Below are 26,823 nucleotides of genomic sequence, written 5' to 3' on the forward strand. Positions count from 1 at the left end.
TCTTTGGGGGACGCACCGACATCGGGGGTCCTCAGCGGCCTTTGTAGCGATCTCCTTCTGCAGGCTGGTTCCCACGGGCGAGGACCACGGGCAGGCTATGCGGGACTCCCTGCTTAAGGAGCCGGGGAAGGAGCCCAGCCGCGCTCCCGGAGACAATGCCGAGGGATAGCACTTCCCAAGCAGCAGCTCTGGCCCGTCACCCGGAGAGCTCCGTCCCGCTGCCGGCCCGCACCCCCCGCACCTTCCCCCGCAGCCTTTGTTCGGCGGGGCGCCCACGTGCAGCCGGGGCGGCGGGACCCCGCGCCGCCCCTTTAAACCTGCTGGGACCCCCGTGCCGCCCCTTTAAACCTGCCGGGACCCCGGGCTGCCCCTTTAAACCCGCCGGGGCAGGACACGTGGGGCGCCCGAGCTCGCCCCGCCGCCGCCCGCCAGCCCCGAGCGCTGAATATTTCGGGTTTTCGCTCTGCCTCCTCCCCCTTTTCTTTCACCCCCCCCCCCCCCCCCCCCCCCTTTCTTTTCTGCACAGACCCCTCCTGCTTTATCCACCCACGGGTAAAGGTGGTTTTTCTTCCCCCCCCCTTTTTTTTTTAAACGTCCGTGGGCAGGACTCGCATAATAATATTTCCAGTCCCAGCAGCTCGCATCACAGACACAAACCCAGCACCGCCCCCCCATTTTTTTTCCTCTTCCCAATCTCCCAAATCGTTTTACTATTATTATTTTTTAAATTATCCTTCTTTTTGCCCGCTGCTCCCGCCGCTGCCGAAATCCCCGTCCTCCCAGGGTGCATGCTTCTGGCAAGATCGTGCAGTGTTCTCAGTCCATTTTCAGTGTGTCTTATCTTAATTTGTCCTGATCCGATCTAAGCGCGATAGCCACCACTTGCTTTCAATTTGTAAGATTTTTTTTTCCCCCCCTTCTTGGTTTGCTCCGACTACCCTCCGAGTGTTTCCCTCTCTCCTTGTATTTCCCGGGCTGCGATTTACTCTTCCTTTTCTTCTTCTTTTTTTTTTTTTCTACCTTCCCCTCTTTTGAATTGCTTCACGTTACTAACCGTTCCTAAATTGTAAGAGAGATTCATTCCCCCTCCTCTTCCACCACCACCAGCACCACTACCACCATCACCTCCTCCTCCTCCTCCTCCTCCCCTTCTCTTCTCCTTTTTGGCAGCACCAGGACGTCCGGTGTGGTGGTGGCAGCGAGCAGCAAAAGCAGCAAGAGCTCGTTTTGATTCCCCCCCCCTCCCCCCCAACTTCCAAGGTGCTTTGGAGAGACTGGTTTAAGGCTGAGCAGCAGAAGTCACGATGAGTGCACAAGGTGAGGGACCCGGTCAGCCTTCCACTGCTGCCCAGGAGCAACCTGCAACCGCAGAGCCTCAGAAGAGAGGACGAGGCAGACCCAGGAAGCAACCACAAGTCAGTATCGTGTAGATACGTAGAGCCGCAGATCTATAGCGTTATAGGCATGTGCGTGTATTATGCTGCGAGCGCAGGAGTCCCGGAGCCGGGGCGGGGGGCTTTGTTGTGCGGTGCTGTGGGGGCGCCCGGGGTGCTCGGCCGGGCTCGGGGACCCGCACCCCGGGAGCTGCGGGGTGTGCCTGCCCGTGCCCGAGCCGCGCAGCCTCCCCGGGGCTTTCGCTATTGTGCAGGGAGCGAGCTGGGGCTTTTCAATGTAAATGGGGAACATGGAGCAGCGCGGCTCCGACCAACCAGCGCTCGCTGGGTCATTTCGAGCTGATTTTGAAATTGCGAAAGCGAGGAGCAGGGAACGGGGCTCTCCCGTCTCCCTCCTCTCAGCCCTCGCAATGTCTCAGGCTCTGTGTGTGTGTGTGTGTGTGTGTGTGTGTGTACGCGTGTGAGTGTGTGTTGTGTGTGCGCGCGTGTGTCGGGTCCCACCGGGGGCTGCTGCCGCCTCCGATCTTGACCGGCCCAGCCCCTGAGTGCCCCCAGATCCTGGGGTTGGGGAAGAGGAGGGTGTCTAGAAAGTCGCATAAGTCTTTTTTTCGCCTCTCCCCCCCCCCCCCCCCCCCCCCCCCCGGCTTTCCCCCCTTCTCTACCTCCTCCCTCACCCCCCGTCATCGTATGCAGAGCGGTGCCCCCGTTGCCGACGGAGGTGGGGGAGGTAGCCGGAGGGGGCTTGCCCTGCATTTGCAACACCTTTTGCCTTTGCTCCAGCGCTTTCCCAAGCAGGTCGAAGCGAGGGGGACCGTCCCCGGGCTCCCTCCCACCCGCACCCACCGCCTCCTCCCGACAGGGACGCGCTGCGCTCTCCTTCCTGACTTGCGAGACCTCAATCCGCGCGGAGGTCGCTAGATGCCTGCGCTATTTCCACCTCCCCCACTCCGCTCCCCCCTCTTTTCCCTTCCTCTCCCGAAGTGCCATTGTCGCATCGCCTGGAAATGCCGGGCGAGGCGAGGCAGCCCCTCCACGGGCGCCGCCGAGGGGGCATTTTGCCCGCGGATGCAACCAATTAAGCGCGCAGCGTGGCGGGGGAGCGCGGGGCGGCTCGCTGCCCTTTCCATGCCTCCTTGGGAAGTCACCACCGCGAAGCGGGGGCTGCTTATGGAGCTCCTTTGAAAAGGGAGCTCCCGCGGGCTTTAAAAATGTTCCCTCCATTCATTTGGCTTCATCCCGCTGCCGCGGGCTCCGAAAACACGGAGGGAGCTGAGCGGCAGAGCCGGGGGAAAGCCGGCTGCTTCGCTCCCACCCATGCGCTCTTCCCAATTGCACAGAAAGTGCCATAAGAAAGTGTTTTGGTTTTTTTCCCGGTCGGTGACACGGAGTTGGTCGGAGGGACTTGTGGCTCTGCCCTCGCCCAGCCCCGGCGCGGTATCACCCTTGCGAGCTCGCCCCGGGGCTTCTTTCCCTCCCCCGCGTAGGGTCTGAATGTATGGAAGAGAAAGAAAAGTCTCCTTCGCAGTGTTCAGCCCAGATGTGCCTGCGAGCTCGCTGCTGAGGGCTGGAGCGGCCGGGAGTCCCCTCTCCGCCTCCCCTTAACCTACCCGGGAATTCAAAAGCTGAAGGGTTTTGAGCTGCTTTACGTTAACAGACTGCATTTAATTACTTTTACCGCATCCTGTAATCTGAATGAAATGTATAATATTTAAGACTAAAAAGAGTTTTATAGTATTTATGAATCACTGAATAAATATTTGGAATCTGAACTCTTAGTAATTCATACCCATTTTTATGGACCGGTTATTTACTGTCAGGCAGAGGAGTTAGTTGAGAAAACTGCTCAAATAGTCAGTGTTCCTTTCGAGTAATTTTAGACTTGGGGTTTTTTTTCGGGTATTTTCTTTCATCGAGTATTTTTTTGCCTTGCTTATGCTCTGCTTGAAGACGTTTTTACATTTATATTTTAATACCAATCAATTCTGTTTGCAATAGGGGTAAATATAATGCCGACTGTGGAACAGAAAAAATCCCCCCAAAATATCTGTGTCCTTGAGAGATAAAATAGTCTAAGCTTGATTTAAAGTTTTCCAGTAGTTAACTTTTTTCCTTAAAAACGTGTGCTAGGAACTCCATATAGTTGTATGTTGCTGTATTGAAATGCAATTGAAATTAAATGGTTAATTTGTTTGTTCGAGTATTCATTCTTATATCAGGGAAAACATAGCCATCTTTTAAAAATAGGCTTTCTGATATAACTTACTTGCTAGAATGTGCAAACTTTTCAGTGTTTGTTATGGAATTAGAAGGGAAATTGAACTCTTTTATTGTGCAAAATACATTTTTTCTTTACCTCAAGCTGTTTGATTTTTCATGACGTGTTTTAAATATTGTTATTTATTTATACTGTTATTTCTCAGTTGTAGTTTATCCTTCAGATCTTCTGGGTTAGTTGTAGCCTCTTGCCACAATAGCATGTTTTCCTGTATTTAGGAACCAACCGGTGAACCATCTCCTAAAAGACCAAGAGGAAGACCCAAAGGAAGCAAAAACAAGAGTCCCTCTAAAGCAGCTCAGAAGGTGAGATTATTAAAGAGAGAGAGTTCCTAATGCTGTTTTTTCATCAACTGGTAGCAAAAAAATGCAGTCGTTCAGGCTGTGAACTGTGGTATTGGAACCCTTTTAATAATGGAAGCTACGTAAGGGATGTATTTTGCATTTTAAAGATCAGAATTAACATGCTTCATGAAGACTCTATGTACAGAACCCTTTAAGGGCAGCTTACTTTTCCAATAGTGTGCAGATTACTGAAATAACATAATGCATTTGATATATTTACTGAGATCTCCTGTATCTAGCAAGGAAATCAATATTAAGGCTATTATTTTCTCGATAAAGGTTTTTGAAAGAGGAAGGTTAATTTCTTGCCCACTTACAGTCACTTCTACTGCAAACCAAATCTGTATATTAAAGCTAAGTGTTTTGTCAAACATTAGGTTAATTAGAAGTAAATCCAATTATGTGTTGATGGAAATAAGTCCATAAATTGAAATTTACAGCTTTAAAATGTGATGGTAAAGTAAACTGAGTTACAGTAAATGCCTACTATATCTTGTTTAGTAATCACTTTCGAAGAGACTTTTACTTGAAGAGCTATTAGTAGTCTGCTGAACTACTGCTTCTGCTTGGTGATGGGAGCAAACTTTTATTCTGATGGTTCTGAATGCATTTATCTCTGGGGAAAGCTCTTTGGAGTCACTGCATTTAGTGCATGGAGTTTACATCACAAATACAACATGAAAATGGGACTTAATTTTGTTTGAATTGGGGAAATTAGAAAACTGTGCTATCAAGGCAAATAATACCTTTCTGTATGAATTATTTTAGCGAAGGCAAATAGTTGTGTATAGGCTTGAAAACAAATACAGGGGTTTTGTTTATGTTGATGGTTACACAGCAGTTAGCACTCGTTTACAGGTACTAAATTGGAAACAAAAGCTTACAAAATCTGAGAGTGGACTGTAGTGCTTAAGTCTATCTGTATCTTTTAAGTAGATCTGTGATAAAATGTGTGTGGAAGATATTTGTGGCTTCATCTTCTGGTTCATTTTTCAATATGCCCACGGTACTGACCATATTAAGTTTGATAGTAATTTAAAACACTGAAAACTATAGCAACTACTACTAAATACTGAATAATTTGGGGGTGACTATGATTTTATATCTGCTTTCTTGTGTTTTCAACATATGTTTGAGGGACGTTTTCCAACTCTCTTTAAAATTAAAATCGTTTGTCATTTTTTGAGCTGGAAAAAAAAGCAGTATATTCTGTCAATAAGTTCATAAACTAGTAAAAAATGCGTTACAGGTTAAGTATTTAAAGTACACCAAAGCCACTCTGCAACCTAGTGTGCTTAAAATGTTGATTTTTTTTCCTTATATAGTAAAAATGTTCTTCAGATTCATTTTAAAGTAGTTTAATTTTCACTCTTCAAAAGACAGTGAGCAGTCTAACAAGACTCAAATATGAGCTTTAGTGTTTTAAATATTACTTTTAGGAGTGTTGGCTTTGTAGATTTACAAAAATTAGATTAAATTTTAAGTAATTCATAGAAATGTGCTTTTAAAAGAGATTTCTAGAAGAAATATTGACATTATTTCATTTACATGAGTGGTTTGAAAATCAGTATAAATGGAAAATAACTTAAAAACATTCATGTAGGTATATCAAATGAAGAGCTTTCCAGATTATTCTAGTGCATATAGTTGGAGTTTTTTTAATCTAATTTACAAACTGAGCAATTTCATTGTGATGTTTTGATTTTCAGAATGTATCAAGTTACTGCTCTAATTAGAGCAAACCCTTTCTGGTGTTTATAATGTAAAAAACTGGCTGAAGAGCACATATCTTTCTATCATTAAAAAAAAAAAATCTTTGAGGAGTATGTAATTGCAAGCCTTACTTGTTCCTAGGTTTATAGATAAAGTCCTCTAAAATATAAAGCCCTTATAAAGCCTTACTAGAAGAAAGTCACTCTGAGATCACATTTCAAATAAATATTTTAGCTCTTTTTCCAAATTGATAATTAACCCTCTCTGAAATGGTTCAGCTTCTCACCGGGCACCCCAAAGTATCTTTTCATGTGATATTAATTCTGATGCTTTTTCTAGCAGTAATGTGAATGGAAAGCTTTTGGCACTGTAAGAAAAGCTTCATTTGGTGATGAGGGTATCACCTCTTAAAAGAGTGAGCTATGTGTGTGATTTTGTGGTAAACATATTTACGCATGCATACGCATACATATATTTATTTAAGGCTTTCTACAGCCTGTCTCAACTCTCAGAAGGAGAGCTGGCTAACTTAGCTTTAAGCCCCTCTACATGTGAACTTGGGCACTATACACGCAACTGGAAATTGCTGGAATTTCTAAAGAATAGTGTGTGGCCTGTGTTTTTCAAAGGGAGCTCATTGAGATGTATTAGAGTGTTCACAACATGTAAGATAAACGTCGGCCAGGAGAACCCACCGAGCAGCCATGAGAAGGCACTCATGATTAATTGATTGGGTGTTCGCTTGCAGACCATTACACATCACAATTAAAAATGTATTGCACAAACTGGCAGTGAGTTAAAAATATTCCAGAACTGGGACTTTGTTTTCTTATACTACAAAAAGGAAATACTCTTAAATCAGTTGAGGGACAGTTTTACCCTGGATTCCTGGTTGTGTTGTGTATTTAAAATTTCTTGGTTTGTGGGATTTCTTTAATTTATTTTTTTTTTAGCTTTCAGAGCTTGTGTTTGGTCTCAGTAAACTGGCCTTGGGGCATCTGAAAACAAACTGTGCTTGTTAGGAAAATAGCAATGTGAAACTTGACAATGCATACAGAATGTTGCAAGATCAATTGGACAGCTAATAATGTGGCAATTACTCTAATTTTAGGTAATATGTATTTTTTTTTTTTAAAAGCTTGGCATATCAGGAATGCCTAACTTGTTATAAACTGGACACAAAAGGTAAACTGCATTTTATAGAAAACCAAACCATTTCTCAGTTGTTCCATTTTCACTAACAGAAGGAAGTGTTAGCAGATGAGAAGAGATAAACACAAAAAGGCTCTTGATCACCTTGTACTAGAGTCCCCACAATTAGGCTGTTATTGAAGTCTGTGTCCTTAAACGAGTCATTCTGTTACTCATTTAAAATATTTATAAAAAATCAGAAAAAAAAATGAAGATTCTCTTCCTTTTTTTTTTTTTCCCCCCCTTTCATACAGAACAACTGGTTTTGTGGGAAGATCCTCGTAGGGATGTTCCTTTTTAGTTTTCTGGGTGTTCTGTGGTGAGTTTTATTTGTTAGGCTGAGCTGTGTTCCCAGCTCATTGCATTTCCCTTAAGCATTTGAGAGCTTTTCTTTGTTTAGCTCCTGTAGCTGGGCTTGACAAAATTACTCTATAGACATATAGACTCCCCTCTTTGGGAGGAGGAAACACGATTGTGAGATTAAAAAAAGGAGGGCAGGTGTTTGTTTGTAAAGAAAATGTCATGGGATATCCCAGGAATATCCTAAAGTAAATGTTCTTTAGTAAAATTCACCTTCAGTTAAAATATTTTGACTTCTGTTTTAGTTAATGGTGGTGTGCAATTCGCTGAAAATACCTTCAGGTCTTGAAAAATCATCCTATGAGTACTGGAGCTTGTGGTACTGTGTGTAACTACACTTCCTACTGTCTCTACATTGCATGAGACAGAGTTTGGTATGTAGAAAGGCATGTCCCTGAGTTAAGCAGTCCAAAGGTAAAAAAAAAAGCACATGTGACCAGGACTCTGCCCTAAATTGGTTCACGAAAATCTATTTGGCTTCTCCATGCTTCATTCATTCTCACCAGCACCAATCATTACAGGCTTAGAGGGTAAACGAGATCAGATTTATCAAGTGATCGTAGCATGGTTATTGTACCTAAAAAACACAAGACCTCAAAATCAGGAGTTTTGAGCAAAATGGGAGAAGCAGGAGAAGACTGACTCCTGTTTAGAATTAAAATAGATAAAACAGGATGGGAAGTGTGCTGTTTTTTTATCTAACCAATGCCTAAGTTTCTCTTAAGAGTTGGTTTTTTTTTTTTAACGAAATAAATTTTTTTTAGGAGAGGGACACATTGCCTAAGTTTCTCTTAAGAGTTTTTCGGGGTTTTTTTTAACAAAATATTTTTTTTTTTAGGAGAGGGACACATTCCTGGGCGAGGTCTTTTGGCAGGGTTTGACAACAGTGGTCTTCCTCCCAGGAACTCTTGGTTGTTTTACTTGACTTACAGCTCTGACACATTTTATCTGAGGTCTCCAGCAGATCGGTTTGCAAAGTGGATACAGTTCTCCAAATTTGGATTCTGTTGCATTTGAGATCTTCAGTCAGGACAGATAGATGCCCAAAGAGCACTTTATAGCCATTCAATTATTTATACTTGTCTTGTCTTGTTAATTGCTTTCAGCAGTACAGACTCACTTTTTGCCTGGGCAGGGCGCTTTTATGCAACAAGGAGGCAGATGTGATGGACAGTCAAGTCCTAGGGTTGGTGAGAGCAGCTCTTTGGAAGCAGGGTTTGATGGCCCTGTGGTACAGGGCGTAGGTAAGTTGCAAATCTGCCTGGGCTCTGTTAGCTGTCTTCCAGATGGCGATGGCTGGAATGGCCGTCTTTCTCACCTGGAACTAAAGATCCTATTTCCCCTACAGATCATGCAGTTAAAAGCGAGTAAATCTAGTTCTGTTCCTAAACTGTGACATAGCAAAAATGACTTATTCATATTATTGGTAAAGGAAGCTTCGTAGTTTTTCATGAGATATCATAGAGTTGTGTTTGATAACATATGCAATCTTCCTTTAAGTTTGGTGATTGTCTTAGCTATACAGTGCAAGATGATGCCTTAACAGCGTAATACCTAATGTTTAAGAAACCCCTGACCAAACACATCTCAATTACGGCAGCTTTCTGACTAAGCAGATATTAACTGCTGTATGTACAGGGGAACTGCATAGCTGGGAACACGTGTATCTTGCTGCCTAGATGAGAATTCGTGTTACCTCTGGGTGGCTTGGGTGCGCTCTGGATTTGTTCCTAGCTTCAGGGGCAAGACTTCAGTTAAAGCAACAGAAGAGCTGGCACGTTTCTGATTATGCAAATACCTGTTTCGGAGGAAAGGCAATGCTTTGGTACCTAAGTGTTCCTTTTCTTATTAATTACCTGAAAATTATGTGGAGAAACATTGTATTATTTGTCAGATATGCAATAAAACTTCTTCAAGTGTTTAAATTAAAAGACAGTCCTGCGCTGTTGGAGAAAATACAGGCTGTGTTTGCAAAATAGAAACTAAAAGAACCAGGTGGGAAAGAGGTGGAATATTTCCCTAAGCTTCATGTCTTTATCATCACTGCTGGACTGCCACTACTCCTTTTGGTTGTTCTGGGAGTGTTTTGTCTTTTTCTTCCCTGAGAATGGAGACAAAAGCGTCCACCTTGGAGGTTCTTGTCATTCATTTTCTGCAGTTTAGTCTGTGGAAATCTTCCTATTTACTTACAGAATCGTTCCGTACCAAAACATTGTCTCTGGCATGCCCCGCTGTTTGCTCAGCTCACCTCTGGGAAAGATTTGGTTTTGATATGAACTGTGGAAATGTTTTTCTTCTAACATGAGGTGGAAATCGTATACAGCAGGAATATAGTGCCTTTCAATCTGAAAGGTCCCCAAGCACTTGACAAACTGATATCCAAACTAGCCAGCAAGAACACTGGCCACTTCTGACATGGACCTTCCTTGGGGGTAAAGCGCGGCATTGTTCACGGCCAGTGGCCATGCTGCGTGACAGTTTATGGCAGGAAGCAAAGATTAGTTATTCAAAGAAATCTCTCATGTTCTCTTTCCCATCAAACTAGATTGCACACTAGTTAAACTTAGAGTTTGTGTCAGGTTTGTAGGAACTTCAGTTGTGAGACCAAATAGTTCTCATTCCCAAAAAGTTAAATTTTTTTCATGGAGTTTTAGAAAAAGGCCTTTGCTTCAGATGCGGTAAAGTAGAGAAGAAAATAAATAGTGTTTGTGTTTTCATAACATCTCAGATGTTGATTTGTTAAGAACAATTTTAACTAATATTTTATTTAAAATTTATGTCCAGTGTTTCATGAAGTAACCTTAAGTGGAGGGGGCTACAGCTTGTCAAAACTAAAACACATCTCTTTTTGCATCCTTCAGGTTATCAAATATAGAGAAATGAATGCTTTAAAAGGAAACAAAACTCTTAAATAGACAGCAACAGTATATAATAAATGCACTTTAACAAGTATTCTCATAAGAGGGTTTCACTTTACATGTAACACTGGTATAAACGATTAAAGAGCAAATTTACTCTTTTAACAAGTCCAAGTGATAATTTTGCCCTTTAGGAGTGTGAATTTTATTTTTCACAGCTTTCTTCTTGGTGAGATGTTTATCTCATTGTAATTGCATTTAACTCATAGGGCATTTTTTTTGTGGAGATTCCTCCACTACTTTCTCAGCTCATGTTCCCTTTTAGAGGGATCTGCTTTACACAGCATTAGGTTACAGTATATGTTACAGAGATAGACCAGCAAGTGATTTATTTAATGACACAGTTGATTTCTAAGGGCAAATCAAATACACGTACAGTTAAATGGAAAAAAAAGCAATTAATGGAAATGTGGAAGCACATTTACAGAATGTGAACTGAAAGTCTTCATGCTCAGGGACTTTGTATGTAGCGAGTCCTGCCCTCCTTAAAGTTAATGGTGAAATCCTCATAATCCTAATCCTTATTTATCTGATGAGATGTATGGATGGGCAGAGCCTAAGTAGACAAAATAACCTGCAATTTTTATTTTAAAGCATTTAAGTATTCTAGTGTAGTGCTTCAGTAATAGAATTCACAGTGTCATGTGGTGAATTAATGGAAAAGTCTGTAAAAGAACCCATATTTCCTCTACGTTGAGCTCCAGAACCAACTACTGAGTTTATTTAAATATAACTGTCACTTCTGGGACACCTTCCATGCTGTTCCCTTATACCTGAAAAGGAAAGGTGTGTTTTGGACCAGTGAAGGGTTTACTTACAGTTTAAGGATGCGCTTTTACCCAGAAAACTTCACGTGAAGTAGAGAAGTTGCTTCTGAATATGAACAAACACACATTCATGGTGGTAGTCTGTCCAAATCCCTTTCATGTATGAACATCATTAGACTGAAAGAAGGAATTGTGCCTGCTATAAACTGCTTTGTTCGGGCTTGAAACAGGTTGTATTTTTAATTTAGTATCTTAAGGTAATTTCTGACAGCCTGTGAAAGACTAGATTTTATGTTACTGGGCATTCTCGGGTTCCCAAACTGCCTTGTGCCCACATCCACAGCCTCCGTACCCCATGGTTGGCTGGGGCTGAGGCACCCCAGGCTGCTCTGGGTGCAGAGCAGCTCTGTGTGTGTGGGCACACTTCTCTGTTCCCCTGGAGGCACTGTGGATCAGAGCTGAAGGCACTCTTGGGTGCAGGCAAGGTACCCCCTGGCTACACTGTCCAGAAATGTCAGAAAACCCAACATAAACACGTTCTACTGGAAAACCTGTAGAGCAAGAGGGGCTTGGTGCCACCCAAGAGGTATAATTATGGATAATGTTACAGGAAAGGAGTTCCTAGTTACCGAGGCTGTTAAATAATGCTGAAGTATAAAATACGTTCTGTTTCTTTTCCCTTTACAGAAAGCAGAAGCCACTGGTGAAAAGCGACCCAGAGGCCGGCCCAGAAAATGGGTAGGTATTTCACTTTCAATCGTTTGATTTATTTGCTGTGTTATAAAGCATGTTATGAAGTCCATTCTTTTAGAGAATAATTATTTCTGCTTCATTTCTAAAAAAGAGCATCCATCTTCTGTGTCTGTTCTGGTGGATTGACTAAAAAGGGTTAAGATAGCAAAGAAGTTAACCACAGCTTCCTACCTTTAGACTCTGGTAGTTTGCTCAAGACTCTTTACTATTAAATGTTGGCTGGGAGTGAATATTTATGTGTCTCTTATCAGCATGGAAAGAGGCACAACTCTTCCTTCAAAAGAGAGTAACAATGAGATAACTTGTTCAGTAATTGAGTAACAAAGGTTAAAGGGGCACTATCAGACATCAGAAGGTGATTAAGAGAGGTGATAACATTCAGATGTAGTATGCACAAGATAAACTGTAAAAATTGAAAAGTCTTTGTCCTGCACTGCCTGGAAACACAGCATATTTTCCTGAAATCCAGTGAGAAAGAACAAAAATGAACAGCAGGATACTTGCACTTATAGTTTAGTTTTTCCATTCTGGACCATGTTTATGCCTGATGTAATTGTAGTGGCTGGTAATGTTTCATTAAAAGTTGCCTCTTTCCCTGACCATTTAATCTGTTGGTGTGGCTATCAGACGTGTTTTGATTCTTTGGTTGTGGAAAGATTTCAGTTGCAGACACTTGCAATTCTGTGTTCTCATTGATGTTTACAGCTAACGAGAGTCTGTTTTGTGCACCTCTCCTCTGTGTGTATTTCATTTATGCAAAAGAAAAATGATGGCGATACCACTTGGAAAACATGCCTGGGTATTAGAAGATACAAACGTGTGGCTGTGTGCTCCATCACAAGTTAACATTTGATTTTCTTTCTCTACTTCCTTTTCACTTTTTCTGTCCAACATATTTCTTTTTTCAAATCCATCCCTCCCCATCTCAGTTTTGTTCCCATATTTCACTCTGCCTTCCCTTTCCTCTCTGCAGTTCCGGCTTTTCCCTCCTTTTGTTCAATTATTTTGTTTAGATATTAACACAGCTGTAAAAGTATATGCTTGTGAAAGCTCAAATAGCACCAGAAGGTGCTTAAAACTACAGCTGAAGTTCTCCAGAGTAGGAGCAGCTAAACACAGGAGAGATGGCTTTACCAGTCACTTTAAGACCCAGTTCTGTAGCATTGTCCAGGGATAGAGTACAGCAGGATATTTCTGTGGACAAAGCAGACTGTTACACATCAGATGTATTGCTTGTGCCTCTACTTTTTAAGTCTGGCAGATTTCAGTTACACAAAGGAAAGAGGGTGCCGTATTCAAACCTACCTGTGCTGGTGATCTTTGCAAAAGGCAGCTTGCAGAAGGCAAAAGCCAAGCGCGGTAAAACATGGATCAGTTACTGTCTGCTTCCTCCTGTCTGGCTCGGAGCTTGCACATGTGGATGCTGAGTGTTGCTTGCTTGATCCTTACCTTGGATGCAATCCCAGGGGAAGCAGCAGAAATAGCTGGTTTATGAGAGTAATTTATAACAGGCAGACCATCCTCACTGAGTTGGGAATGTGTGACAGTTGAACAGGGGTGATTGAGCTCTGCAAAAAGGGAAAATGCTGAGAAGTCTGAAATGTTAAAAAGATTTTCTCTCCCAAGCACGCATAGTTAGAAACTAAGGTGCGTGGTCGGTGAAAAGAGTTAAGTATATGGCTTGTGGCATCTTTTAGGCTAGAATGTTTCCCTTTTATTATTGTAACTTTATGGGAAAGGAAGAAAAAATAGACAGTATCAGTGGAACTTTAAGTTTAGCATAGGCTCTTTGTCAGGTGAAGAATCTGATTTGTGGAAATGGGAATTATTGGTTATCTATTAGGTATATGCATTACTTTATTATGAGACTGATACTTAAAACAGTTTCAGTCTTTTTTTTTTTTGAGACTAAGAAATATTTTCAAACTTTGTATTACTTTGCTGTTGTGCCTGTTGAAAGTCTTTTTATTTGCTTATTCAGATATGATTACTTCATGTGGTTTTCAGAGGTAACGCTCATATCTGCAGCTTTGCATTGAGATAATTTTATAGGCTGTGAGAATCAAATGTGCCCTTTTTTTCCTCTCTTTCTTCTCTTTTTCCAGTTTAAATTAGGTTCATGGATTCCTTCTCTGTGCGTGATGAAATGGAGACTGATGTTATAGTTTGCTCCAGAAAGAAATGTGGTTAAATTGTTATAAGCCATTATGGTGCCAACTCTAAGCAAAGCTTGTAGCTGAAATCAAGGGAGAATTCTGCTTAAAAGCGGATGGCAGTGTTGTCCTTTCTCTTTGACACCCGACATGTACTCAGATAATGTCCCTTTTTATCATGCAGACTTCAGTTAAGTCCTTAGTGATAATTTTCTTCTTTAATCCAATTTATCTATATATCAAGCCTTAATGATGACAGATCTGTATCAGTGAAAGTAAGGAATGTGGGAATGTGTAGGTTTTTTTTTTTTTCTTGGAGAGGGCCAAATTTTATATGGCAGGTACTTTCCTAAGTTTGCAACCCTTTTTTGTGAGTCTAGAGGTTGTGTGTCATATGTCATTCACGGAATTGTAAAGCATTATTTCTTCTGTTTCCTTCAATATGCAGACACAGAAACACATGACCTAACAGACCACCGTAGAATTCCAGTAGCTGGTCTTTCTGCCGGTTCAAATTAAGTATCTAATGTTTGTTACTCACAATTTAGATATTATTTTTTAAAGACAAGTGAATTTATTTGACTAGTAGAGAACTGGGAAGGGGGAGAGACCCCAAATGAAGAGGGCAAGAAGCCCAGTTTATCACAAGTGCCTGAGACATTTGATGATCTTTTTAATGCAATAATGTGTACTTTGCAAAGTTGTCAAGGAAGACTCTTATCAGTAGAACAGACAGGAAAGATTGGCACACTATTCTGAAAATGAAATATTCAGCTACCTAGAAAAGCTTTCCAAATGTGGAGTGCTAATTGATGGGAAATCATGAAGATAAAAAGGATCACACAGGTGGGAAATGAGTGTTTGTAATCAGAAAGACAGAGCCTGTTGCTATAGAACTCATCTTCACTGTAGCTTGCTGCACATGTGTGAAGCACTGAAGTAAAAAGCTCTTGAAAGGACCTTAGGTCCTCAGCACCAGCCTTTTCTCTCCTGCTGCTCCATATTGTCTATGTATTGTAGACATAGCCTTTGATGCTTGGAAAAGGCAAATACAGAGACCTGGTTTTTATTAGCAGAATTATTTTATATAGCAAAGGCATAAAGTCAGATTCATAGCTGTGGAGATATACATTCCCAGAGGGCAGTGGAAGGTTTGTCATTGACTTCATCAGTGCCAGGTTTTCATTTCTGAGACCTGATGCTGCTGCTTGTGGAATTAGCAACAGTTCTGCCAATGGCTTCATATAACCCTGTGTCACCCAGTAAAAGCTATTTTTTTTTTTTAATGCGTGTCTCTAGATGTTGACTGAAAGGAGAGGGCTGACGGGTTAGGAGTGGAACGGGACACTGAATAATCAATTTTTCTGTTACTTATTCCAAAGAACTACATTGAAAATCCCTGGAAATTTCATAGACTTCTAATGCTCTCACATATCAGTTTAATGGAGAAACCTGAAACCAGATTCTGAAGTTGGTGCTTAAAAGCATATTTGTTTTTTATTACCATAGTTTTTGTTATGTCTTTAGATACATTTTTTACATTGTGTGATTTCACCTCCAGGTTGTTTAACCTGAACCGCAGATTCACTGCACGACATAGCAGAATTGCTCAAAAAATCAAGGAACAGTCCACAGCCTTTTGCAACTTTGAGCAGGACTTTGCTGGGGAGAGACATAGCTGATGGCATACCATGAAACTGTTTTAAAGGATGGAAAGATGCGGTTCTGGATGATGCTTGATTATAACAGCAGAGAAGAACTGGTGAATTACCAGTCACAAGGTACATGTACAGCATCCGTGTGCCGACATCTTGTCACTGATGCCCAAGTAACAACAATGACTTGCTCAGAAAATGTCTCGTTCAGAAAATGTCTCTGTCTTTCGAGAATTCTGTTTCCTGCTAGATAGTCTAGGTAGCACAGGCTGGTAGGAGATAAAAGATAATTATAAGTGAACTTAAGCAGGAGATTTATTTGATCCAGTCATGATCAGTCAAACCATTAAAAAATCATTAAAAAAATGCCTTTTTTTCTAGTAACTTTTTTCCCTCAGATTATTTCCTGCTGAAATTTTGACAGAGGTGAGATATCAAACCTTAAACATGGAATTTGCGAGATGGTTCTGTGCCAGCAGTTCCAGAAAGCCTGTGTCAGGGCAAGGACTGCTAATCCTTCTTCACTTGTAAGATTTTGAAGGCAAGGTTCAGAATTTTGAAGAAATACATACCAAGAGAACCTTATTGCCTCAGAAAACCCATTGATGTTTTGAGGCTATTTCTTGCCCATAGTGAGTATTTGCAAACCGTTATCGAAGTAGAAGTTTCTGTCAGGTTGTGTCATGCTCTGCAATGTGAAGCCACTTATTTGTCATTCAGTGCAATCATTTTTGTGTCAAGTGTAGTCATATCCTAGGAGGTGCTTTAAGTCATGCAGTCTTTTTCACTGGGAGTGGGGAGAGAGGGATGCTCTGAGATCATAGTCCACCCTGCTTAAAAAAAGGCTTTGTTATAGATTAGGTGAATTCTTGGCTGGAGATGGCAACCTTTTGCCATTAGGAAGGACAACCTAGATGATAAAATAAGACTCATATCTGACTTGTAGATAGCAAAAGCTATGTGTGAGAGATCTCTGTTGATACCGTGGTGCTTACCGGTGCATTCCTAAACTAGGTTAGAGATTCCATTGTTATGAGAACATATATTTGTTTGAATTAATTACTTCATGGTCCATTTGGAGCAAGCTATGATTGAGCTAAAACTTAAATCACATGTAATAGATGATGAATGAAAAAGGAAGTTGTTATTTTTGTAATTATAGAAGATTAGCGCAGATAAAAATTCAGTTTCTTGTACTTGAGAGAATAGTGTAATTTCAATTACTTTACATCTTCCCAACTTTTGACTGTAATATCTGTGATGTTACTGCTTTGTGTGAAGCACATAATGAAAATCTGTACATGTTGCTGTTATTTTAATCTTCCAAACTACCTTACCTTCTTTGTGGAGGCCATTGATATTATTTTGCAACATGGTAATACAAACCAGCTTCTTTCATGAACACATTTACATCTGTGTGGGCAAGACTGTGACCTTGGAGGGGTCGTTGTTTCAGTTGCCTAGAGAGCATGACGGGGCTCTTATGATTTATGAAAACTAGACTATTGACCTCTCTCCTTCAAAATTCCTAAACTTAAGAAGTGGGTGAAGGACGTGAATTGAAAGCCTTAAAAGCTTTATACCTTTACATTTACTTTTCAGTTCAGTTAATCTGTAAAAGAAATCATCTCTTAAAACCTGCAAGTTTTGACAAAAGCAGCAGTAGTGATTGTTGAACTTTTCTTCAATGACTAGCAGACACTTAATGCTCTTTTTTTTTTGCCAATTTTGGTCTTTTCTCTATTTACACTTCAGGGAAAGGAAAAATTATCTTGCATGCTTGTACCAAATGCATAAAAATTCACTAAAATATGTTCTGTCTCACCTGTATTCAGAGAGGTGTGTATCTTCATTTGTTTAGAAGCTTGTCCAAGCAAATAACATCATTCCTTGGAATGGAAGAGTCCAGTTCCTTGTTGATACAAGTAGATGTGGGACTTTTTATTTCAAGTGCAGTGCTTCCCATAGGCCACGACAGAAAATTTATCCATGATATTTCTTTGCTGAAATACATCTATATTACTAGAAGGATATTTCACTCTTTCTCTAATTCGCTTCCACTTCTGTTAAGGGATATTAAAAGATACCCAGTTTAGCTAAAATATATTTTAACTTCAGCTGTCATTTCAGAATCCTTAAAGGGAAATATTTTATTCTCTTTGAGGTCCAAAGAGGAAATGTTAACAGGCAAAACATGCAGAAAATAAACATATAGCGTCCATAGTAGAAGGTAAACTGAAATGCTGAGAAGTTTCATTTTTATGAGCTAAACTGTTGTTCAAGAGCTTTAAAAGTTAGTTTACTGTTTGGCTGCATATTTTGATTTTCATAAACCTCATCGCCCATTTTACATAGAAGGAAACTGAGCACTGACGCAGGTTGTGGCAGCATCAGGAGGCATTTTTTTTCATTTGCAGTGTTTGAATTCTCAAGTTTGTTGCTAGTTATCAGCAATTGTGCATCCAGGTACCTGACAGAGAAAGCATATCAGGTAGTGAAAAGTATAGGCACTTGTTCTGGCTCCTACGATTTCATTTTCACTGTTGAAAATGTTATGAATGCAGAAAGAGAAGCTGGGCCTCACCTCCATTGAAAATGTACTCCACAAGGTTAATTGCCTTGCCCAAGGAAATCTGTAGAAGAGCCAGGAATAGAACTCGGATTTCCTGGCAGCCTGCCCTGTGCCTTCAGTTCAAGGCTGTCCTCCTTCAGTAAAGCTTGCTTGAGAACAGGTTGGATGAGGAAAGGAAACAAAGGTTTTCAGTTCTGTATCTTAAACCGACATATGTTTTTTGCCTGTTTCTGTAGACGTCCATATATAAATATCTGTACCACATGTTTAGTTGGTGGGCAATGAGGGGTAGGAGTAAGATAGTAAAAAAATCGATGTATTCTCTATATACAGCTTAGAGTGGAGATATTTGGGACCAAAACGTTTTTGAACCAAACTCACGTATCAGAAATGGAGTGGCCAGCAGGGCTAGGGAAGTGATCATCCCCCTGTACTTGGTGCTGGTGAGGTCACACCTCAAATATGTGTTCTCTTTGCACTCTTCACTACAAGAAGGACATTAAGGTGTTGGAGTGCGTCCGAAGAAGAGCAATGAAGCTGTTGAAGGGTCTGGAGTACGAGTCTTATGAGGACTGGCTGAGGGAGCTGGGGCTATTTAGCCTGGAGAGGAGGAGGCTGAGGGGAGACCGTAACACTGTCTATAGCTACCTGAAAAGAGGTTGTAGCAATGTGGGTTCTGGTCTCTTCTCTCAAACAAGTGGAAGGATGAGAGGAAATGGCCTCAAGTCGCATCAGGGGAGGTTCAGACTGGATATTAGGAAATATTGTTTCTTCAAAATGGTTATCAGGCACTGGCACGGGCTGCCTTGGGAGGTGGTGGAGTGGTTGACATCCATGGAGTTATTTAAAAGATGTGTAGATGTGGTGCTTGGGGACATGGTTTAGCAGTGGACTTGGCAGTGTTAGGTTAGCAGTTGGACTCAATGATCTTAAAGGTCTTTTCTGACCTAAATGATTCTGTGATTCTATAAGCCTGAAAGGTATTTGTTGTGTATTGATGGTATTTTCTCATCTTTGTACCTTAATTACATATAGAGGTCTAATACTGATCCTGTAAATAAAAAAACTATCCGTAAAACCAAGATGCCTAATTCCTTGAATGTTCTGTATGCGGTTACTCCACTTTTCAGGACTAGCTGATCTGAGCCATAATCGTGGAACAGGGCCGTTCTAGGTCACCTCATCCAGAGCATTCCCTGTCCTCTTCAAAGATAGTTGTGCAGAGGGAATGAAAACCCATATGTTCAAGTGTGATCTAGAACAGAAGATTTAGAGTCAAGACTTCAAGGTTGCCTTATAATTTCTGACTGATTGTCCGGCTTATCTAATGTATCTGTGGCAAATTCTGCTTTATACTGCAAACCCCAGTGATGCTGTAGCCTTATGAAAAAATACTCTCTGCCAGTAATAGAAAAGAGCATTTTATAAAAGGCAGGTAGTCCCTGTGTGGGTGAATTTGCTCCTCTCAGTTAAGAGTTATGGTAATAATGAAAGAGGAGTAATATTTCTGTCTTCCTTCTACATTCTTTACAGACCCGACCAGGAGCAGTGGATGCTGAAGGAATGCAGGGCTGATGCTCTCCTGGAAGGGTTGGGGGGAGGATGGTATTGTGACAATTAATATTTGGAAAGTGTTTTCAGGTGTTTGAATGAAAGTCATTACTTGCTTTAAGTGCAAGTATTGCTATTTCCTCTTCCTTAATCCTAGGACTAACCCTCACTTTAAACTGCAGTTCAGTATTACATTTGAAGTACGAGGCTAGATTTCCAACAATTAAGTGGGCATCTTTCAGTAAATAGCTGCAGAATACCCTCACCAGGAGGTTGCTTCTGGTTTTGTAGCACAGAACTCAGAGCAAGGAAAAAAAGTTTTGTATGAGCAGTAACATACTTTATACGTGATTTAATTAGCATGATGCATTCTTCCTCTGCTATCTTTGAATTTATTTTGTGCTAGGTACCAATCTAAAATACAAAGGGAGCATAGTTCACTATGGCATTTAGAAGTTCAGCTATTTTTCTCTCCTAAGACCCATCTGAGATATTCATGAGACTGCAAATGAAAACAAACAAAAAACAAAATAGAGGGACAAGAACCTGAAATTTGAAAATTGTGACTTCACAGACTGTACTGTTCAGACAGTCAAATTGGGATATGCAGTTTAGGTACATTGCTGAAGGAGGAAGAGATCTTGTCAGGTCCAAGAGAATTTAGATATCTTCAGTCTTTTGCGGAACCCTGAAATGGGAAACGCTGAGGCCTGGGAACATGAAAGACTGGATGAGAAAGCTGTATGTTGAGGAACATGTAATCATGGTGTTGAGGCTGATACTGGTCACGATGCGCCATTTGTTTTGCTGTCTTTTGTTATTCTCTGTTCAGAATGATTCTCTTTTCACACAGTGCTAATCAGCCTTGCTTTGACTGGAGGCTGTTGATGGGGTATATTTTCCTTGTTTGCAATACGACGAGGTAGGGAGGCTTCTTCTCTGTCATTTTGATATTGTAGTGATTTCATTCTAGGAAGGTAATCTTGCTGTGCAACAGCAGCCTTTGGACTTTCTGAGCTGACTGGCAGGAGGAGAAGGTGTTTTTGTTTTCTGAACCCAGACATCTATGGGTTTCATCTCTTTTGTAGACTGGCATTGTGGGTAATCCATTCCACCAAAGCTATGCGCTGCCGCACTAGGGTTTTAAGAGCCTGTCCTGGAAGGAGAGAGTTGATAAAGTCTACTTGATAAAACCCATTCTCACTTGGTCTTTATACAGTCAGTGCTGTGTAACAGTTGCCTCTGGAGGTGTGTAGAGAGAGATCCATCCATCTAGCGTGTGTGCTTCCCGCTGTCCACAAGGTGATCCACTGAGCTTACATTGCATTAACCCATCTATCCCTCCACTTTGTGTGTGGGAAACCAGAAATGTGGTACTTCCCCTCGTGCTACTCGGGACCAACTTGCTTAACCATCTCATAAGGATGGACACTTTGTGGAGGACTGTAAGTCCATCTTTTGTATAATAGCCTAATAACTGGAGCGCTGAAAGACCCGAGGTCCTAGAGACTGCTAAGCTAGGGCTGAACATATGTGTAAAGAGAGGTGACATGCCATGAGCAGGTATGGGTGACAACTCTTTAGACCAAGGGCTGCTATTCATTGATGCACTTGAATGTAAAGGGTTCACATGGAAGAAGAAGACAAGAAGCAGCTTGGCCTGGCGCTTTAGGCATTTGTGTAAAGGTCTGATGTGACACTCCTAGAACTGCTCCTGGAGCCTTTTCTCTGCATGGCTTTTCAGCTTCAAGAGAAGGGCTGGAGAATGCTTCTCATCCAGGAAAGCGTAGGAGCTGGTGATTAGGATGCTAGGTGTGGGTTTATATCTTCATTGTGTTTACTAGTGGGCAGACCAAACCTTTGAGTGCTCTTACTCCCAATTATCTGGGCAAATAAAGTACCGGTTTGGTGTGAGCACTATCGATGGAGTTGTGCTCTGTCCTGACCTTACATAGCTCTGAAAGTTTCTCCAGGGGGTGGAGCTGTATTTTGGGCATCTCGTCAGTTGAAACTTGAAATGCAATGAAATGTTTTTGGGAGGTAAGGTTTGTTACCTTAGACTAACAATTTTGAGCATGTTCAGCTAATCAAACTTCAGTCTGCAGAGAGTTTTAAGGTTAAGCAGGAAAATACTAGGCAACTGGGGAATTTATAGAGATAGGCAGTTGTGGAGAATACGTGGATTGAATCTCACCCTGGAAAAATCTCTACATATATTAAGACGTTATTTGTATATTTTGTAGCGTGGCTGCAGGAATTTTGCAGGCAATAGCTTGCACTATTTGCACATGACTGTAGTTCTTGCTCTTACCAGTTGAAATGGTATTGCCTATTTTTACTGCAAGTATTGTAGAGTTTCAGCAGTTTTTTTGGCAATTCAGTTATATAGCTCTGTATGTACTTTTTTCTATAGTGGCTCTAGGAGGCTAGTAATGCATAATGTATGTCTTTATTCTGCTTTTTCTTTTTACTTTTTAAAAATAAACTTGCTGTCTTCAGTTTGTTTTATTCCAGTCTGTCAATCCTGAGAACTATTGAACTGTGAAACTGCAGGGTCAAACTTTGGCGCTACTTATGATCATTTAAACAACAGTACTGATAAATTACATTTGAAATAATATAGTAGTTGTGTATCTGTGTCAGTGTCAATAAGAACAGAGTCTGGTCTGCAGATGTTGATTTTCTTCAATTAGAAGTGATTTACTAGTAGTGGCAGTCTCCGTTTTGGAGCCTTTAAGATTATCACTGAATTGGCAAGATTTAGGGGTTTTTATATCCTGTCTGTTCAGAGTAACTGCTGGGAGCTGAAAAACAGTCAGACTGATAGTTCCTGTATACTGCAGAAATAATTAATTTACCCAATATATTATCCTACTCCATTTTGACTGTTATATCAGTTTTCCTAATTGACAGCAATTGGGGCCTTTTACAAGACACAAGGCAAACAAATGTGTAAGTTTCACAGTTGTGGACTTCTCAAATTTGCATTGTGTTAACATGTAGTTAGGATTTCCTTAGTATTCACTCAGAACCTATTCATGCTCTGGCTGTTCCTCCTGCATTGTGTCCTGTTAATGATGCTAAATGCCTTGAGAAATCTGCTTGGGGACTGTCCTTCCACAGACAACTGTCTGTTTGGGTCTTGAAAACGAAAAAACAACTCGTACAACACATTGACAAAGTACATACAGTACTTGGATCACAATATTAAAAATGTAGAGGAGGCAAGGCTATCTCTGCCATGGCATGCATTCCTGCGATCATGAACATTCATTAACATTCATAAACATTCACAAAGTGTTTGAAGGAGGCAGAGGTGAGTGCAATTTTAAGGTGCTTCTTTTGCAAACGTCCCATTCTAATCAGGGATGACAATTAAAGCATGCAACAATTATTTTATCAAGCTTCATATGTAGGTGTGATAGAGATAGATGGACAGATGGTCCCGTCAGTAACACATGGTGCCTCTGGTCAAGTAGATTGAGTATGCAGTCATGAGATGCATGATAAAATCTTGGACTTGTTGAAGTCAGTGGCCAAACTCCTAATGAAATCTCTTGCCTGGATTTCAGCCCTTCTCCATCTGCCGCTGATATGGTGTATAATTGTGTGTAATGATTGTTTATTTTCTTTATAAATTGTGCAAATAGCCGTGTTTGCACAAAAATCAGGTCCTTTGAGGAAGCAAATCTGTACTTGTTTAAGTCAGGCACTACGTAAACAGAAACTTTATGGTGACTCTCACATAGCAAGAACAGTATTTGAATCTGTCTGTGAATATGATAAATTTATCATTGACATCAAGAAGTTCTGAGCAGTCACTGCGTGAGAAACAGGTGGGCTAGACATGTACAGAGATACAGAGCAGATTTTTATTGATGCTTTTTAATTACAAAGCAACTTGTGTGCCATATAAACAGTATTGCTTCTTATAAAGCAGATTTTTCTTTTTTAACCACTTCAATGGACTATTTAAAAACTAGAATATGGGCACCTCTACCACCACTTTATCCTCAGACAATTTTTTCTAAGATACACAAAGACGTGGGTTTGCAAATGCCTGAATGATCTTGCTTCTTCCTTATGTGTAGCTTTCATTAAGGATGTGCTTAGCTGTGGTCATAGGTGGATACATACAGGGGGTGTTTTACTTACTGAAACAGATTCCTTTTTTAGGCAAGTCTGTGTAAAAGTATGAGCTCCATTCAAAATAATTCAGTAGCGAGACTCCAACTGACTTTGTTGGAGTTAGCATTTTCTCTCAAAATACTTTTAAATCATGACATATATTAAATTGGAAACCTTTACTTAGTTATGCTAACAAACTGACTATGGTTTTGAGTTAGGGAAAGAATTTACTCTTTAATCTGCAGCGTGTCTTCCATAAGAAGATTTTGTGCATCATACTTTTTGTTTAAACTAGACCAAATTACCTTAGGTAAAGGCAATGTCTATTGCACAGAGAGCAACAAAGAGAAACTATCTTATAGTTAAAGTTCACACATGCACACAAAAAAGTTTCAAAACTATATATTTAATAATAATTTTGCTCCAAGCAGAAGCTACTTAATCTCTTCCATTGCTCATTTCAGGAAGTAGAAGGTCTCAGAGGCTCTGCAGGCAAATGAAGTGCCATTTGTTTCCAAGAAAGAGATTATTAATGTTGTCCTTCCAAGTAACTAGGAAATCTGTTTCAGAGAGAAGTTAGAGCCATCATGATCTTTTTGTATCATTATGAATCATCGTGCTTTGCTTTACATGATTAAAATTCCGAATAGTTAATTAAATAATTTCCCAAATCAAGCTTGGTACACAGCAAAGCTTTGTACGCACTTCGTTGCACCCCTAGGAGCCATTATCTTGAGTATGTAATAACTGGGAGGCAGAACTTTGCTGATTTACTTAGCTTCCTCATTTTTTGTTTACATGTTAGTTTTCATAAGTTACTAGTGTCTTTATAAAAAGTGAGAGAAGTGATGCTGTCCTTGCTTTGCACTTGTGCATTGTAAGCATTCCAGACACTTGGCACATGTATAGGGGCAGAGGTGAACCACACCTGCATCCATTCTTAGTTTGTTTGTCTTCTCCATGTTGATGTTTGAGTACTTTGCTTGCTTGCTCTCCTCATTCAGGGCTACATAAATGTCACGGATAGAAGCTTTGAAAAAGTTCTCGTTTTGAGTAATTTGATAAGCCGCATGATAAGGCGGCTGAAAAATTGAAAAGGGCATTTGTTTAAATTAAAAAATGTCTGACTGGATTTATTTGAAAGCTATCCAACAAAATAAACATCTGGTCCAAGACTAAATGTGAGAAATTTCAGGTAACCTTTGAGAAGGTCTTACAGCAAGGAGTAGAAGGCAGGCAAAAACCACACAGAGCCAAAGTCTCCATAAGACTTGGAACAATGGGAAATTGTTACTTTTGTATTCTTGGGTTGAGTCTGACCTCACCAACTATCAGCTCAATTGTCGCCTATGCACTGATATTTGATTTTCAGCGTATAGTGAGAGAGTGCCTAAGTTATTCATCTGTTATTTTACATGACCATGTGAGGTCAGTCATAGTCCTTTTGCCTCTTGCAGTCTAGGAATTTGAAATGGAAAATAGTTTTTGTTTTTCAGAAACTAAAGTAGTGCAGAAAGCTCTTTCATTTACAGCAGTTCTGCTCGATATCTCAGTGTTCAGGTTAGTTGTCTTATGTACCTGAATTAGCTACGGAAAGTCACAGTTCAGGAGGCTGCATCCTGTCTCACTTCCTTCCAGTTTCCCCCGTCACATTAGAACAGAGTCATACAACCACTGAAGTAGGAAAAGGCCTCTAAAGTCATCGAGTCCAACCATAAGCCCAACACCACCATGCCTACTAAACCATGTCCTGAAGTGCCATGTTTACATGTTTTTTGAACACCTTCAGGGATGGTGGTTCCACGGCTTCCCTGGGCAGCCTGTTCCAATGCTTTGCCGCTCTTTCTGTAAATAAATTTTTTCTAATAGCCAATCTAAACCTATCCTGGTGCAACTTGAGGCCATTTCCTCTCATTCCTTTTTTTGATCATGTGGCTCAGCCAGACACTTGGGGATCTTCTAATAACTAGTTCATTATGATTATCTTGCTTTGTCAGGGAGGGGATAGTTAGATGCCCAAAGCCAAAAACCACGTCAGCTTTGAGGATGAGTGCAGAACCATGGGAAGTTTGAAGCAGTTCAAAATCATTTAATTCCCTTCATATCCTGTCTTAAGCTGTGCGTTTCATTTTGGACTTCCAGAAAGTGCAAATAAGAATCGGACCCACGATGTATGATTTAAACTACTGCTGACATCAAGCTTGGCCCACGCTGCACTAGCACCAAGGCTCATTTGGATGGCAATACATCAGTGCCATGAATGACTTATGAATAAAACAGACATTTTTACGGGGCATTTTCAGATTTGGCTCAAGTGAAAAGTAGAGAATATTATTTATGCAGATGGTGCCCAGCGAGGTGCAGTGTTGTCTTTGCTAATCTCGGATATATTTGTATTTGAGTTTGGATTTTCTCCTTCTAGTTGGTCTGTCAGTGAAGTCATGACACCACAATTGACATCATGGCCTGTAATCATGGAAATTATTGCAATCTCACAAATTCAGTTTTATAGCAGTCTCTGATGGAAAAATGAACTGCAAGAGAGGAAGTTGCTGTTTAAACTCAAATATCTTTGGTAATTATCAGAAATAGAGAAAGTATCAAGATATAGTTCTGTAGGGCCAAATGGCTTCTTGGTGTAGTACTGCTGAAGGCACTTGTGTTACCCCAGGGAGGAACTTACCCCCTGCATCTGGAATGACTTGATGGCAAACATGTGAAGAGGAAGTGAATTTATGCTCCAGTTTAATATATTGGAAAGTTTTCCCTCGTCTGAAAGTCTTTCTTTATCTCTGAATTTCCTGGCTTTTGTGGGTTTATATTAGATCCTTAATGTTATTTCAATGTATTTTTTCTGGTGTTTGATGTCTTTTGTGTTGTTTTTACTGGGGATATAACATATATATATTTAATGAAACTAAAAGCAATCTTCCACTGAGGAGGTCACAAAGCTTTCGTGAACACTGCGTAGCTACCACGTGAAAGGCACGTCCTTATTTCAGATCTGTGGTTGTTGCTTGTGTAACTAAAGCATTCATTTCAATGAAAA

At 40.7% G+C, this 26,823-nt stretch overlaps 1 protein-coding gene across 4 annotated transcripts in view; it reads left to right on the forward strand.

Annotated features, from left to right (window-relative positions):
* The first annotated feature begins 1,097 nt into the window (after positions 1-1,097).
* The window catches only part of HMGA2 (high mobility group AT-hook 2), a 118,230-nt gene continuing 92,504 nt past the window's right edge, over positions 1,098-26,823 (forward strand). For 2 of the 4 annotated variants that reach the window (XM_054056760.1, XM_009563372.2), the window contains exons 1-3: positions 1,098-1,415; positions 3,888-3,974; positions 11,650-11,700. In XM_054056760.1, the coding sequence (XP_053912735.1) occupies positions 1,305-1,415; positions 3,888-3,974; positions 11,650-11,700 (249 nt within the window). In that variant the 5' untranslated portion in view covers positions 1,098-1,304. Of the gene's footprint in view, positions 1,416-3,887; positions 3,975-11,649; positions 11,701-13,820; positions 13,881-26,823 lie in introns of those variants that run through there. The other 2 variants (XM_054056761.1, XM_054056762.1) reach the window with 2 other exon arrangements.

The sequence above is a fragment of the Cuculus canorus genome, chromosome 1 (genome assembly GCF_017976375.1).
Source record: "Cuculus canorus isolate bCucCan1 chromosome 1, bCucCan1.pri, whole genome shotgun sequence".
Classification (NCBI taxonomy): Eukaryota; Metazoa; Chordata; class Aves; order Cuculiformes; family Cuculidae; genus Cuculus; species Cuculus canorus.